This window comes from Salminus brasiliensis, chromosome 8, assembly GCF_030463535.1.
Source record: "Salminus brasiliensis chromosome 8, fSalBra1.hap2, whole genome shotgun sequence".
Taxonomy (NCBI): Eukaryota; Metazoa; Chordata; class Actinopteri; order Characiformes; family Bryconidae; genus Salminus; species Salminus brasiliensis.
In genome coordinates this window covers 43,275,573-43,292,600 of record NC_132885.1, presented here as the reverse complement: position 1 = coordinate 43,292,600, position 17,028 = coordinate 43,275,573, and the positions used below count along the sequence as shown (strand labels likewise).

General features: G+C 47.7%; 1 protein-coding gene across 1 annotated transcript; it reads left to right on the top strand.

The window, feature by feature from the left end:
• The first annotated feature begins 1,268 nt into the window (after positions 1–1,268).
• Positions 1,269–15,159, top strand: cog3 (component of oligomeric golgi complex 3). The gene is made up of 23 exons (XM_072686722.1): positions 1,269–1,522; positions 4,006–4,143; positions 4,227–4,288; positions 4,407–4,572; positions 5,093–5,167; positions 5,269–5,361; positions 5,592–5,717; positions 5,807–5,887; positions 5,982–6,025; positions 6,173–6,299; positions 6,574–6,665; positions 6,799–6,938; positions 7,588–7,748; positions 7,902–8,010; positions 8,268–8,386; positions 8,503–8,592; positions 9,383–9,503; positions 9,814–9,902; positions 10,876–11,010; positions 12,343–12,418; positions 12,663–12,790; positions 13,701–13,799; positions 14,023–15,159. The coding sequence occupies exons 1-23, from the start codon at positions 1,307–1,309 to the stop codon at positions 14,050–14,052; spliced, it is 2,517 nt and encodes an 838-aa protein (XP_072542823.1). The 5' UTR covers positions 1,269–1,306; the 3' UTR covers positions 14,053–15,159.
• The last annotated feature ends 1,869 nt before the right edge of the window (positions 15,160–17,028 follow it).

Sequence of the window (17,028 nt, the reverse complement as noted above, 5' to 3'; positions counted from 1 at the left end):
AATACAAGTGTCAGTCATTTTACTCAGTCCTCACAGTGTTGCACCCTGCGCTGACAGAAGCGTCTCCAGAATAAAATAAGTAACACCAACACGGACGCTTTGGCAGGAATGTTGATGCAGCACATTTAAATCATCTGTGAATCTGTGATCCGGTGCACACGTCCTGAGCCTCAGAATTCTCCTGTAAAGATCACGCAGGTTATGAACAGCAAACACGTGTTGAGTTCGATCAGTGGATCACTTGCGAGCTGCTGTTCACAACGTCACAGCAACCACGCAGGAGCACCCTGGCAAGCACCAGTGATACCATAGAGGCCATCTGAGGAACTACTTTTAGTGCAGTAGAAACCCTGTAGCAACACCGCAGCAACCACCTGAATCAGCATATAGATTAACAACACTTAACATAACATACAATAACATATATAATAAATCCCAAATAAATCCCAGTCAGATAATCAGTCAGTTCTAAAAAATGAAACTCACTGACTTACTCACATTTACCAGAATCTAGATTCTTCACAAGAGGAGGCTATTAGCACTGATACAGCATCACTTTCCAACCAGCATGACCTCACAGCCGGCTGCTCTGAAGAGCCTGCTGAAGAATCTACACCACACTTCACTGCAATTAGAGACACAAGGGTACATTAGCCATTACCTTTACAGTTTGTAAATAACTGATTATCGCAGATAATATGCACAGATGCATTTTATAATGATAATAGTTGTTATAACATTTATAATAGCAACAACAATAAAAATAAAAATAATGACAAAAAATGATGTAATATATATGTCATAATAATAATAATTTAAAACAATGAAAGACATAAAAAATACTAAAAACAGAATAAAATGTAATATAAAGAAACTAGAAAACAAAAATCAGAAAAAGAATGAGAATATTGCAGTTGCAACCGTAGAAAGAAACTAGAAAATAGACTTTTTTATGTAGTTTTTAGTACTGCTGTTTAGTTTTTCTATTCCTGATTTTATTTAGTTTTACTTTGTCCTACAATAACACACTTATTATTATTATTATTATTATTATTATTATTATTATTATTATTGTAGCAGGGTCTCATTGCGAATGCATCACTGTTCATGACTGGCGCACAAAAAACCCAACAACAGCAACATAAAGATTAAAAGCAGAGCACAGTAACAGCAAAAGACTTTTATTCTGGTCGTGGCTTTTATTTTGCTTTGTTTCGCGTGTCGTGACGCACGCGCGCCTCTTCCGTCCCCGAGCCGGAACTCCGTGTGTTGTGATGACGTCGGACGGCCGCGGCTGAGGGGGAAGATGATGAAGATGAAGCCGGAGAGAGAGAGAGAGGGGGAGAGAGAGAGGGGCAGGCTGGAGGAGCCGGGCAGAGCGGACCGAGCGGACCGAGCGGACCGAGCGGACCGGGGGGAGGAAAGAGAGGAGCGGAGTGGCTGGACCTCACTGACTGACCGACAGAGCGAGTCTGTGGAGGAGATCCGGAGAGCCGCCGAGAGCCTGGAGCTGCCCTCCGAGGCGAGCCAGCACACACACACACACACACACACACACACACTGTCTCACACACACACACACTGTCTCACACACACACACACACTGTCTCACACACACACACACACACACACACACACACACACACACACACACACTGTCACACACACACACTGTCTCACACACACACACACACACACACACACACACACACTGTCTCACACACACACACACACACACACACACAGTCTCACACACACACACACACACACACTGTCTCACACACACACACACACACACACACACTGTCTCACACACACTGTCTCACACACACACACACACACACACACACTGTCTCATACACACACACACTGTCTCACACACACACACACACTGTCTCTCACACACACACACACTGTCTCACACACACACACACACACTGTCTCACACACACACACACACACACACACACTGTCTCACACACACACACACACACTGTCTCTCACACACACACTGTCTCACACACACACACACACACACACTGTCTCTCACACACACACACACACACACACACACACACACACACACTGTCTCACACACACACACACACACTGTCTCACACACACACACTGTCTCACACACACACACACACACACACTGTCTCACACACACACACACACACACACACACTGTCTCTCACACACACACTGTCTCTCACACACACACTGTCTCACACACACACACACTGTCTCACACACACACACACTGTCTCACACACACACACACACACACACACACTGTCTCTCACACACACACACACTGTCTCTCACACACACACACACTGTCTCACACACACACACACACACACACTGTCTCACACACACACACACACACTGTCTCACACACACACACACACACACACACACACACACACTGTCTCACACACAGTGGCAGTGGTGGCTCAGCGGTTAGAGCGCCGGGATATCGATAACAGGGTTGTGGGTTCGATTCCCGGGCTCGGCAAGCTGCCACTGTTGGGCCCTTGAGCAAGGCCCTTTACCCTCTCTGCTCCCCGGGCGCTGGAGTTGGCTGCCCACCGCTCTGGGTGTGTGTGTGTACTCACTGCCCCTAACACGTGTGTGTGTGTGTGAGTGTGTGTTCACTACCAGATGGGTTAAATGCGGAGGACACATTTCGCTGTACAGTCCACACTGTACCGTGACGAATACGTGCACCTTTATCCTTTACCTTTACCTTCACACACACACACACACTGTCTCACACACACACACACTGTCTCACACACACACACACTGTCTCATACACACACACACACACACACACACACACACACACACACTGTCTCACACACACACACACACACACTGTCTCACACACACACACACACACTGTCTCACACACACACACACACACACTGTCTCACACACACACTGTCACACACACACACACTGTCTCACACACACACTGTCTCACACACACACACACACACTGTCTCACACACACACACACACACACACACACACACACACACTGTCTCACACACACACACACACACACACACACTGTCTCACACACACACTGTCTCACACACACACACACACACTGTCTCACACACACACACACACACACACACACTGTCTCACACACACACTGTCACACACACACACATTAAAACAGATCTAATCGTTGGTGGGAAGTTGTAGGAACTGTCCTGTTCCACCTTAAAAGCTGCAGCAGTTCCAGTGGTAATGGCTGAGGTGGCAGACTGGAACTGCTGCAGAATTTAAGGTGGAACTGGACACTTTCCTCTTATCTCCTCTATTTAGGGCCACACTGTAAATTACACAGTAAAAGTCCCCCGATCATCCCACTGCATTATTATCCACCCGGACATCACCAGGACCTACAGCACACCGCAGCACTGGGCCTTTACACACACTCAGGTGATTTACCTGTACTGGTAAATATGGCCAAGTGCATCACATGTAAAACCAGGAAAAATCATACTAAAGTCTCCAAATATTAAAAAAAGAAATACTGCCTGTGTATATGCAGCCATAATCAATCAGTCAGGGAAACTAACCAGCACACTGAAAACAATAATAAATAAATAATAATGTAATAAATGTATGTGAAACAGTAATTATTACATTACTAAATTGTTTTTTTAAGAGAAGTTAAGTTGAAGTTTTTTTTAAAGACAGTACAATTTAAACAATTTAAAAACTAACGATGGTCAAACAGATAAAACTTAGAATAAAATAGGAAATATTGATAAATATTAATAAAATAAATAAAAGACTGATGGATAATTATTAATTAACTATCTGACATTTATAAATCCCTGCTGTGTCTAAATAAATAAACCCCAGTCCTCCCGGATAAATACACTCTCATTAGTGTTGTGGGTGTGTCCCAGCACAAGCCCCGCCCCTCCACTGCCCCTTTGTCTTCTGATAGGCTGTCTTGTTCTGGTTCCTCTCCAGCTGCCCATAGAGGACCTGTGCTCGCTGCCCTCGCGCTCATTGTTCCCTGCGGCTGTTCCTGCATCCACCGAGGACGTCCTGCTGAAAGGCTTCCGGATGCTGGACATGGAAGACCGGCGGATAGAGACGGCTCAGCAGGTACGGGTTCTGCGCGGGGAGTTCTGTTCAACATGGTTCTGTGGGGTGGTTCTGTGCTGACTGCTGATCTTTCTCTGCCGCAGTTCTTCTCCTGGTTCTCCAAACTGCAGGCCCAGATGGACCAGGATGAAGGAGCTAAGTACAGGTGTGTGTGTGTGTGTGTGTGTGTGTGTGTGTGTGTGTGTGTGTGTGTTACAGTGTGTTGTGTGTGCAGTCAGGTTGATACAGAACTGGTAATAGAACTGCCCCCCCCCCCCTTTCAGGAGAACCCGTGAGTGTCTGAGTTGTTATCAGGATCAGTGTGATGCGATTCTGACGGACGTCTCGGCAGCGCTGGAACATCTGGACTCTCTGCAGAAGCAGTACCTGTTCGTCTCCACCAAAACCGGCACTCTGCACGAGGCCTGCGAGCAGCTGCTGAAGGAGCAGGTGTGTGTGTGTGTGTGTGTGTGTGTGTGTGTGTGTGTGTGTGTGTGTGTGTGTGTGTGTGTGTGTGTGTGTTTTTGAGCTGTCAGATTAATTAAAAAAATTGTTTTATTTTTATTACTGTGTTTGTCAGCATCATTAATTAATTATTATTAATATTGTAATTTTATTCTCATTTTATGTTGTCAGTCAGTCATAAGCTGTTGGAGTGGTTATTATTACTGTCATTATTATCATTATTATTCATGTTAATGTACTTTTTTATCAGTGTCAGTGTCGTGTTCAGCAGCAGTGGGGTGTGTTCAGCAGCGGGGGGGGGATGTTCAGCAGTGGGGTGTGTTCAGCAGCGGGGGGGGATGTTCAGCAGTGGGGTGTGTTCAGCAGCGGGGGGGGCGTGTTCAGCAGCGGGGGGGGTGTTCAGCAGCGGGGGGGGCGTGTTCAGCAGTGGGGTGTGTTCAGCAGGGTGTTCAGTGTTCGGTGTCTGGGAGCTGGGTGTACAGCTGACGGTGTTTTTGCTCTGCAGTCTGAGCTGGTGGATCTGGCCGAGAGCATCCAGCAGAAACTTTCATATTTCAACGAACTGGAGACCATCAACACGGTACGGTTCTCCACTGTGATCAGCCCTGTGATCAGCCCTGTGATCAGCCCTGTGATCAGCCCTGTGATCAGCCCTGTGATGGTTCTGTTTGTTCTGTTTAGAAACTGAACTCTCCGATCTTGTCGGTGAACAGCGAGGGCTTCATCCCCATGCTGTCCAAATTAGACAACTGTATTGAGTACGTCTCTGCACACGTGAGTCCAGCCCTGAGTGTGTGTGAGAGAGAGAGAGAGAGAGAGTGTGTGTGTGTGTGTGTGTGTGTGTGTGTGTGTGTGTGTGTGTGTGTGTGTGTGTGTGTGTGTGTGTGTGTGTGTGGTCAGTGTTTTGTACATTAGTGTGTTTCTAACGCTGCGGTTGGTTTTCACTCTGATAGACAGGGTGTGTATTCGTGACTGACCCGTTCCTCCTCCTCTCTCTCCTGCAGCCCAACTTTAAGGACCATCCGGTTTATCTGGCCAAGTTCAGACAGTGTCTGTCTAAAGCCATGCAGCTCATCAGGACCCACACAGTCAGCACCCTGCAGAACCTCACCAGCCAGCTCACCAAGCGGGTCAGCGCCGCTGTTTCATGTGCAGAGTGTAAAGCGGGTGAGTGAAGCTGTCGGAGTGTAAACTGACCGCTGTGGGTTTGTCTCAGCAGGACCCGAAGGGCGTGGCTAACGCAGACAATGCCTTCACCCTCTACTACGTGAAGTTCAGAGCGGCGGCACCTAAACTCCGAGTAAGAACCGCACACCCTCACACTCCACACACAGCCGCACCTGTTCTGTAGGTTCTGATTCCGTCACTGAACGACTCCCTCTCCTTCATTCCAGACTCTGATTGAGCAGGTCGAGCAGCGCTCCGAGAAAATCCCAGAGTACGTTTTCCTCTCCGCTGGACATAATATTAATATCCCATAGTATTATATTTATACGTATGTGTGTGTGTGTGTGTGTGTGTGTGTATATATATATATATATATACATCAACAGTAAGAACCTGATGATGCACATCTCTCTCTCAGGTATCAGCAGCTGCTGGACGATATCCACCAGTGTTACCTGGACCAGAGGGAGGCGCTGCTGAGTCCCAGCATCAACTCCACCATCACTGACCTGACTAGCCAAAGCAACAAAGACCACTGTGCTCTGGTCAGGACTTTGCACCTCGTTGCGCTGCGAGACATGGAAAATTCAGATCCAGGGTTTAGCTTTGTTTGGAAGCTGGGCTGAGTTTTCCATCTCTACATACAACCCGAACCCCACAGAAGTGTTTGTTAGCAACATTAGCTTAGCATCTCCCATTGCACACGTCAGATACCAAACATGTCTGATCGCTAAAATCTATAGTCAGTGATCAATAATGCTTGTCTGATTACTTTACCCACCTGCTTCTTTAATGTGCTGAACCGTGGTGTTCTCTCAGGTGCGCAGCGGCTGTGCCTTCATGGCCCATGTGTGTCAGGATGAGCACCAGCTCTACAGCGAGTTCTTCTCCAAACCCGCGGCCAAGCTGGAGTGAGTACTGACCCCTGTCTCAGAGTCAGAGCCCAGAACTGCTCCCCCTGCTGGACCGGTGGTTTATAAACGATGGGTGTGCGGAATGAACAGACGTTTGAAAGGCTGCCTGTGTGTGTGTCTGTGTCCTCAGCGAGCTGCTGGAGAAGCTGTGCCTGTCTCTGTACGACGTGCTGCGGCCGCTCATCATCCACGTGGTTCACCTGGAGACCCTGTCCGAGCTCTGCGGCATCCTGAAGAACGAGATGCTGGAGGATCACGTCCACAACAACGGTGAGTCTGGATATGCGGTGGGAGGGCGCTGATCGGCTGTCGGACACTGTTTGGGTTAAATCTAGATCTTTGGTTGCTTTATGGAACCACAAAGACCAAAGAGCTGATTTTGGTATTATCCACTTTGAATGAGCATTGAGCTGTGGGGCAATGTAGGAACTGTGTTCTCAGGAATGATGGTGGAGGAGCTCCATCCAGTACTTTTGGGATGAGTTGGAGTGTCAGAACTGATCATCCAACATCAGAACCGGACCTCACTGATACTCTCACTCTTGTGGGGGCCTGTGTCTGACTGAATGCAATCAAATCATCTTCATGACAATGTTTCAACATCTAGTGTAAAGCCTTCCCAGAAGAGTAGAAGCTGTTAATGCAGTAAAGGGAGACCTAAGGGTAATTCCCATGATTCCAGGAGGAGCTCTGGAGGAGCCAGTGTGGGCGGGGCTGTATCTGCACTGGCCTGTGTCTGACTGTCTAATCAGACCTCAGCTAGTTAAACGGCTCCGCAGTCACATGCTCTGTCTGATCCAGCCTGCAGGTTCAATCCTGGTTTACTGGTCAGTCTGGAGGTTTTTATGGTCCTGCCTCTAAAGGACTTCTGTCCTTATTACATCATCAGCTGGAAGTGACCGTGTGTGTTTGATTGCAGCTGTGCAGTTGGGAGCGTTCGAGGCGGTGGTGAAGCAGATGCTGGAGGACGTTCAGGAGAGGCTGGTCTACAGAACCCACATCTACATCCAGACGGACATCAGCGGCTACAGCCCCGCGCCTGGAGACCTGGCCTACCCCGAGAAACTGCAGATGATGGAGGTTAGAACCTTTAGAACTCCATAGATTTCCATAGCTGGAGGAATATTTAAGATGCTGTCATACTATACTTTTGACACTGTGTGTGTGTGTGTGTGTGTGTCTGTATGTCTGTGTGTGTGTGTCTGTGTGTGTGTCTGTCTGTGTGTGTTGTAGAAAATCGCTCAGTCTCTTAAGGAGGAGCAGTTAAGGGTGACCTCACCAGACTCGTCCTTCTCTGATGTCCAGCTGGAGGACCCAGAGTCCCGGAAGGTCATCAGTTCAGGTCAGCGTCAAATCAGCTATTACATATTAGATTTATTATTACTGTGACCATTAATAAACTATTAATAATAATGAGTTCATAATTATACTAATATACTAGCTATTTACTATTTCTTATGATCATATGCTGATCATAGATAATTGATTTGCAGTAAATTGCTGTTATTAATTATTGTTCATTGTATTTCTGTATTAATTTATTTATTATTATTATTATTTTTGTTATTGTTGTTGTTATTATTATTGTTTGGCCACCAGGTGGCGTTGAAAGCTCACGGGTGCCGGCGAGCGTCTCTCCAGCTGATCTGCACGGCATGTGGTATCCAACGGTCAGACGCACTCTGGTCTGTCTGTCCAAACTCTACCGCTGCATAGACGTGAGTGTACACACACACACACCCACACACACACACACACACACACACACACACAGTGCTAATAAGAGCTTTAACTTTGATGTCATTAACTGTGTGTGTATGTGGGGGGCTTTCAGAGGGCAGTGTTTCAGGGTCTTTCCCAGGAGGCGCTGTCTGCCTGTATCCAGTCTCTGCTCAGGGCTTCAGAAGTCATCCTCAAAAACAAGGTGAGGGGTGGGAGGGTCACCAAACCAACAAAAAAGCAGAACACATCATGTGGTAATGGGCTGTTGTCCAATCAGCTGCTTGATGCTGTGCAGTTTATGCAGTTGTTCCATGTGGGTGGTGGACGTTGTTTTCTGCAGGTGCTCTAGTTAATTACCTGTGCAGGTGTGTGGAGTTCTTTAAGTGCTGAATGAACCCAGTCGCACTCTCAGAGCCGAGCATCGGAACGGAGTCAGTCACAGTGCTGATAACTCCATCACATCACATCGCCCAGCCATGAGCTGCAGATCCCTGAATACAGTACTGCTGCAGTTGTGTGTGTGTGTGTGAAGCTCAGCCCGAGAGGGGTGAAAGCTTTCAGCATCAAAGCCTGTTCCCCCCCTCCGTCTGTGACAAATCCCCCTAGACACGGGCTGCTTTAGTGTTAGCTTCAGCTCCAGCAGCCAAAAGCTCCTGGACAGCTGAGCTCCAAAGTAAACTGAGCAAAACTCAGCCTTCAGTCATCTGCATAGGGGGGTGTTGTGGGTGGGAATTTGCTGGGGGCTGGTGTGTGTGGGGTCGGGGTGGTTGGTGGTTCGGGTTTCCGTTAGTTTCCTTGTATCTTATTGTTTTCCTGTGGTTTTAAGAGACTGGGTTAATCCCCCCCCTCCCGGGTGTTGCCGGGTGGTTGCTAGGTGAATGCTAGGCAGGGGTGTGTAGAGGTGGTCTGAGGCGGTCTCTGAGTCTCTCTGTCTCTGATATTAATAAATACGTGTATAAAGACGTGTGATTGGTCCTCTCCGGCCTCCGCAGAGCCAGATCGACGGCCAGCTTTTTCTCATCAAACATCTCCTTATCCTGCGGGAGCAGATTGCGCCGTTCCACGCCGACTTCGCCATCAAAGAGATCTCACTGGACCTGAAGAAAACTAGAGGTGGGTCTCTGTGGACGTCTGCACGGTTCCAGGCGGTCACCCTGTAGCAGCAGTCCTGTTTAGGTTGGTGTAGAACTGGAGAGGGATGCTGGGTGTGAACGCAGCTTTAATCAGATCTATTAATGCTGGTTCTGAAGGTTGGTTCGATGTCATTAGTTTCTGTTCACCATCAGTGCTGTGTTCTTTACTGCAGCTCTATTAACCCTGAAATGATCCGTTAATTACCAGACTACCATGACTTGGCACCAGATGGCGCTGTTGGACTGAAGAACTACGGCCTTAATCCTCCAAACTGTGTCTTTGTTCTCAGATGCCGCTTTCAAAATCCTCCACCCGAAGGCTGTGCCCAAATTCTTCCGCCTCAACAGCCACAACGCCATCCTGGAGTTTCTGCTGGAGGTATCGGTTCTGTTTATCCAACCCCTCAGATTCAGAAAGTTCTAACTACCATCTGCAGGTTCTAATAGGTTGTAGATATTAGAACCTCAGTCATCTCTACCTTTAGATTCCTCTTTAGCTGCTGATGATGGAGGTTAGAACCTTTCTCAACTCCAAATTACACATATCGTATGGACAAAAGTATTGGGACACCTACACATTTCACCCATTCTAAACCCACAGGCATTATGGAGCTGGTCCTCCTTTGCTCTAAGCTCTACCAGCAGCAGCAGCAGGTCTGGAGCTCTGCAGCTCTACCAGCAGCAGCAGCAGGTCTGGAGCTCTGCAGCTCTACCAGCAGCAGCAGCAGGTCTGGAGCTCTGCAGCTCTACCAGCAGCAGCAGCAGGTCTGGAGCTCTGCAGCTCTACCAGCAGCAGCAGCAGGTCTGGAGCTCTGCAGCTCTACCAGCAGCAGCAGCAGGTCTGGAGCTCTGCAGCTCTACCAGCAGCAGCAGCAGGTCTGGAGCTCTGCTGCAGTTACTGAGTCAGTCGGAGGCTTTTCTGCACTCTGCTCTGAGCTCAGCACTCGGCCCTGACCCCGCTCTGTAACTTTACGTGGTCTGACAGACACTCGGTGGCTGAGCTGCTCTCTGTGAGCTGTTCCTCCTAAACTCTTCCACTGTTCAATAATAACACCACTCACAGCTGATGGAGGAAGATCTAGGAGGGAGGAGATTTCACCAGCTGACTTGTTGTTGTTGGTGCAGCGGTGTCTCCTATTACATACAGAACCACGCTGGAGTTCAGTGAGCTCTTCAGAACCTCCCAGGCAGACTGCAGGGCTAGAGGCTGGAGTTTATACAGCTGTGTGTGCAATGAGACTAAATCACACACCTGAATTCAGTGATTAAGAGGTGTCCCAATACTTTTTAAATGGAGAAGTGTTAAGCCTCTGTAGTGAATCTCAGATAAAACACACTTCTCGTTCTGTCAGGGAACGCCGGAGATAAAGGAGCACTACATCGACTCCAAGAAGGACGTGGACCGGCACCTGAAGTCCAGCTGTGAGCATTTCATCCAGCAGCAGACCCGCACATTTGTGGGCAGTCTGGAGGAGTTTCTCACCAAGGTGGGTCTGCAGGAGCTCTTCATACACACTCACTTTACCCTCATACTCAGGAGGAACCGCAGCTGGTTTTAGTTCTCCTTTAGAGAGCGGTCCTCCCCTCTTCGGTACCGGGATGTTCTGAACTGTAGTTCTCTCTCTGTAACCGTGGTTCTCCTACAGGAACTGTGTGGCTCTCTCTTAAATACTTTTTTGGTTCTCCATCAATAACTGTAATGTTCTACATCTGAATAGATCTACGACTCCTTTTTTCCTTAGAACCCGAGAACCCACACCAACCAAAGACAGAAAGCAGCAGAACCACAGATACACCCAGTAAAGGCCCTAACGAGTCACTGAGTGGTTTAAAAATGAGGCGGTTCTGCTGTTAAACTGGAAACTCTTCAAAATAATAAGAAGGGAAGCGGACGGGGCTCGTTACGCTACTAAGAATAACAGAGAGATCTGAAGACGCAGTGAAGAGAATAAGTGTGTCATGAGCCGCTAGGAGAGGGCGTCTGGGGATTATCTGCGGGAAGCGGTTCCAGATTTCGGAGGCATAAAAACAAAACCCGTTTTTTTGGGGGGTTCTGCTCTTGGAATATTTGATAAGTCCGCTCCAGACGTTCTTTAAGTCAGGAATAATATCAGCCAGACGCTCAGATATGCAAAAGGCTGGAGACCATTGAGAGAATTAAACCATTAAAGGAATTTTAAAGTCAATCCTAAATTAAACAGAAACAGAGCAGCGCTGAAACGAGCGCAGCGCGTTCTGTGTTCCTAGCGCTTGTTTATTCTCCGCCCGTGGCGTTTCGGCGCGCCGCTGCTTTTTTAGGAAGTCAAAAGAAAATTAAAGAGTCAACTTAGCGCCTTTGGAACGTCTGACTTGTTGTGGAGATGAGAGGGAGAAGTCTTGGCGATGTGGCAGACGTGTGATTTACGGATCAAATCGGAGACGAGGGGAGAACGTTCCTCGCTGTGGGACTGATCTGGAGAGCGACTTGGTGCTGCGCGTTAGAGCCTCTCCAAACTCTAGCTTTTCCTCCATTTTTCCATCAGATGATGTTTAGAGGCTGAAGCGTGCCGCCTGCTTTCAGGGAACCGAGCTGAGCCCCACTGGTCAGTGGGACCTAGATCCTGCTGCAGTCTGCTTTAGTCCATATGGTGTAGAGCTTCCTTTGGGAACTGTGTGGTTCTCCTGGGGAACCTCTCCGTTGATGTGTGGCTGTTCTTGGGTAAATGTGTGGTTCTCCACTGATTACTACGTGGTCCTCCTTTGGGAACTGTGTGCTTCCCAAAGGAGACGAGAGGAGAACGTTCCTAGTCCTAACCCTGAGTACTCCTGTGATCTCGTAGGTCGCAGCGTTGAAAACGATGGCTATCCAAGGAGGCCCAACGTACAACCTCCCCCAGCAGCCCTGGGCTCAGCCTGGTGAGTTCCTCCTCATAATTAGTCACTTTTAATTAACGATTAAGCCGTTATTAATGAATCATATCCAGAGCTGGGGATCGGTTATCTCATCACAAGGCTGCAGCGTAATCATCAGACCTCACCATCGGCTGAATCTCCGCAGACTTCAGCTTCCGTTGCATGTCCAAATGTTTGTGGACATCTGCTGAAATCAGCTTGGTCTAGTGCGTCCTGTCGGACATTAATAAACTGATTCTCTCTGCAGCGAAGATCAATGACCTGGTGATGTCCACGTACCGGGTGATGAAGAACAAGGTTCCCGGGACGTTACAGAGCATGTCTTTATATCTGGCCAATAAAGACACAGAGTTCATCCTCTTCAAACCTGTCAGGGTGAGTACCATCGGCCAGTCTGCCTTCTCTTCATCTAGAACACGTCCCTGTCCCCTGAAGACTGGCAGACCCAGGATCTATCAGTACTTTCCGTTATTGCAAACCTTTGGGTGATAAATGTGCTTCATGTGATTCGTTTTTAACAGCTCGCTCTCATTATTCACCCGACCCACAGTTACTGAAGAAGGCCAGCTGAAGTTGCTTTACTCATGTTCAGATCTGTCTTCAGTATCGTGCGGTGAAAGAGGCATATATTCGTCTGAAAATGGTGTAAAACTCAACCGTCGCTGTAAGAGCTGAACCTTTGCAGGTGGCAATCCTCGGGGTCCAAGCACTGAGCACCATTTTGGAGCCAGCAGAGCACAAATGAAGTGTTGTTAGACTGGCCCTATTTTCCTATTTGTCTCTGAAACGGGACTTGAGTTTGGATACTAGTTGAACTCTACTGTTCAGTCTATAAAATGGCCTCCTGGCTAGTACATGGGCATGGTAGGACTTTATTGATCACCCTCCCAGTGGATAAGATGGCAGTGTGACTCTGTGGCCTGTAGGTGGCTTAGCATGTTTCCAAGAGTGGTGCTGGCCTCCGGAGATGATTGCACAATAATGATTAACTACAAAAACACACTTCCTAAAACTGAACAGATGTGTTTATTTAAACTGTCTGAGGTTCATCATCATCTTCATCATCATCATCAGTATACACTCCCAAATAATGTGGTCAGAAATGGATCAGTGATGAACAGGGTAGAGGGGAGCTGATAAACCCCAGCAATGTTCAGTCTGTAACATTGGGTTTCTAATAAAGTGGCCAGTGAGTGAAGCTTATTATAGAAGGGTTGTGTAATTATCACACGGCCCAGTTCTGGTCCCTCTCAAAGCGAGTACGTGTTGTTATTTTTTTTTTCAGAACAACATCCAGCAGGTTTTCCAGAAGCTACACACCCTCCTGCAGGAGGAGTACAGCGGAGAGGACCTGCAGATCATCGCCTGCCCGTCTATGGAACAGGTATGCGCAACCAGGGCGTAACTGCTAATAAGTGATGAGTGAAATGACGGAAAATAAAAACACCCCTGTATGTATTTGTGAAGCTGTTCAGGGTGAAGCAGTACGGACAGAATACACACTACGCAATATCAGTGTATATTCAGTAATTACAGTTCTCCACTGATAAATCACTGTGTGTGTGTGTGTGTGTGTGTGTGTGTGTGTGTGCTCCACTCTCCTCCAGATCAATCTGTTGCTGTCGGTCAGTAAGTAGTGGGGATTGGTGGCCGCTCTGGTTTCTTCAGGCTTCTCGGTGAGACGAGGCCTGCGTCCAGCTCTCCGGCTTTCCCACAGCAGCTCTGAGGGCCAGTGCGGTTCCCCTGACCGCACCACACAGAACACTTCCACTTAGACCAAAAACTAGCATGTCTAGCATGTCTGTGTGGATCGGGACACTGGGGGGGGTAGACGGGGGCGGGCTTTATATGGGCTGTTGGTGCGGACTGATGGAGGTGTACAGATAAATTGTGCTGTAGGTGAACCCGCTGTGTGTTGAAGGTGTTCTGTTACTTGGGGGGGTCGGGCTCTGGTTTGAGGGTATGGCTCGAATGCAGCCTCTTCGGGTGGAGGGTTTAATCAGTATGTATTCTACACTTACTAAAGCACTAGGGGGCAGAAAGGACCCTGTTTGTCACAGAATCAGTGTGTGCTACTGAAAGAACACAAGACAACATGTGTGTTCACTGAGAGAACACACACACACACACACACACACACACAGAGTCCGGTTCATAGACCACTTTATGAGAGGAGATATTTCATATTTATGGACTGATTGTACATTAAGGACCTGAATACCCTGCACTCCGTTCCCTCCCGTCTCGGAATGGCTTCAGTGAGGAGTGCGTCACTGCGAGTTTTTAATATTTCCTCTTAATCTTGGCAGATTCTTACATAAACACACAACTCAGCGGGAATTCTGCAGATTAACGCTGTTTTTCTCACTGTGCATAAGTTGGGCAAATATCTAACCTAGCTTTTTTTTTTTTAAGATATAAATAACAGCTATAAGAGGCTTCCCTTGCATTTGAAGAACCAACTGAATGAGCCTGAGAATCATGTAAGAGTCCAAGTGGCTTTCAGTAGTGGTTCAGTATAGAACCACCACCTTTAGTCTGGTGTAAGAGAGTGTAGGAGGGCCGGGGTTGTGAATGTGCAGAAACAGGGCTGAATGGTTCCTTTCAGAAAAATGTTTTTTAAAAAAATGTGAAATTAACTTTTTCCATTTTCTACTTGGAGAGATAACGCTCTCCGGTTCTGCTGTTTGGTGTGAATGCTGAGTCAGGAGCGACTGAAGTGAATTAAATGATTATAATAACAAGAGTCTCCGAGTCCTCCGATTCATTACGCCAGGCTGTGCTGAAATGAGGGAATGCTTCTGTAAAACGAGGGCTGGTTCCCCTGCGATTTGGCTGAGAACTGTGTGAGGATTCACACAGTCTAGAACCTCACAGTTTGGTTCTTGTTCGTTCTTATTATTTAACAAATCTCTTTTCTGTAGAAATGGCAGATTCACTTCCAGAAAGTACAGAGCCGCCCAGAGCCGCCCAGGCCTTATGAACAAAATCTTGGGGCAGATTTTTGCTTTCTGGACCTGAACCTGCATCTCTACCGGTTCTGTGAGACCTGGATTCACTTTGTATCCTAACCTGCTCTTCTAGAAGGGGTTCATTTTGCCTGCTGGAGTCTGAAGTGACCCCTGACCCCTGCTGGCCTAAAGCTGCTGCAGCAGGCTGTGGATCTCCACTCTGCCCTCCTGGAGGAGCATTTCAGCAGCGTCTGAAACGGGCAGCATCATCCCCTTCATGTCCAGGCAGATCAGAACCAGTAGTCTGAAGTCCTGTTTCTCTTAAACAGCAGCTTCAGAAATACCTTAAAGAAATGGTTGCTAAGTAACTTGTCTGATCATTAGTGTCTCATCTTCACTGCTCTGAGAAGACCACAGTGGAAATCCGCCTCCGGCCTGTAGTGTTTTTATCCTGTAGAGTCTGAATGAAAGACTTCCACATGTATTTAATGTACACTACATGTCCAAATTTTTGTGGACGCTCCTTCTAATGAATACATTAGAAGCTACTTTAAGCTGCACCCATTGCTGACACAGATGTGCAAATGCACACACACAGCTTGTCTAGTCCCTGTAGAGAAGTACTGCCAATAGAATAGGACTATTGGCTCCATGCTGTCTAATGCCAGGCGTGGGCTAGAGGGGTATAAAGCCCCCCAGCATTGAGGAGCTGTGGAGCAGTGGAGGAGCTGTGTTCTCTGGAATGATGGTGGAGGAGTTCCATCCAGTACTTTTGGGATGAGTTGGGGATGATGAGGTGGGGTGGTGATCATCATCATCCAACACCCTGACCTCACTAACACTCCCAGCAGTGCTCCTCCTCCAGAATCTAGTAGAAAGTCTTCTTCTCTGGACAGTAGAGACAGTTACTCCAACAGAAGCAGGATCAGCTCTTTAATACCCTTGATTTCAGAAGAAACAGTGACTGAACAGGTGTCCCAATACTTCTGTCCTTATAGTGCATTTGCACCCACAGATACACACATCAACAGTATTGATGTCGGCCCACAGCTCCTGGATCAGTGCGTCAGTAATGGTTAGTCTAATATGACGCGTACCTCGTTTCGACAGTCAGCTGCAGACAGAATAACAGTATCCCGCTGCGAGATGAACTCGGGCTCTTCTGGTTCCTCCACACGGGGCTGGAGCGACGGTAGCAGATGAGGGTCTGTCGGTGTCTGACTCGGATCCAGAGCTGTTTCACAGTGGAGGTTCTAGATAAGCTACCCCCAGTCAGAGCTGTGGTTCTACAGTGGAGGTGAAGGGAAGCAGACGTCTGAAGCTCTAATAAAAGCTCCTCACAGAAAGTTCTTCACCTAATGGTGATGAAGACGCTGCCTGATGCCTGAGACACGGTTCTACCAGAGTTCTGAGAAGAGTTCGGCTCTAGAACCTGCTTTTAAAATCAGATCATTAAAATGGTGGAGGGATACATGCTGCAGGGTGTAGTGCGGCTACAGAAAGTAGTCCCTAAAGAGAACTGCATTAGTTCAGATTCTCTATTCACTATTTTACCCTCATCATTATCATCATCATCATCATTCCATATAGAACTCAGAAGACTCGTGTAGCTGCACTGGTGGGTTTGGATAGGAGATAAATTATGGGCTGTATCTGTTGTAG

Coding starts and splice junctions, on each gene's coding strand:
- cog3 (XM_072686722.1), top strand. CDS start 1,307: ATGATGAAGATGAAGCCGGAGAGAGAGAGAGAGGGGGAGAGAGAGAGG. Junction 4,144..4,226: donor GGATAGAGACGGCTCAGCAG/GTACGGGTTCTG, acceptor TCTCTGCCGCAG/TTCTTCTCCTGGTTCTCCAA. Junction 9,504..9,813: donor GGACCTGAAGAAAACTAGAG/GTGGGTCTCTGT, acceptor CTTTGTTCTCAG/ATGCCGCTTTCAAAATCCTC.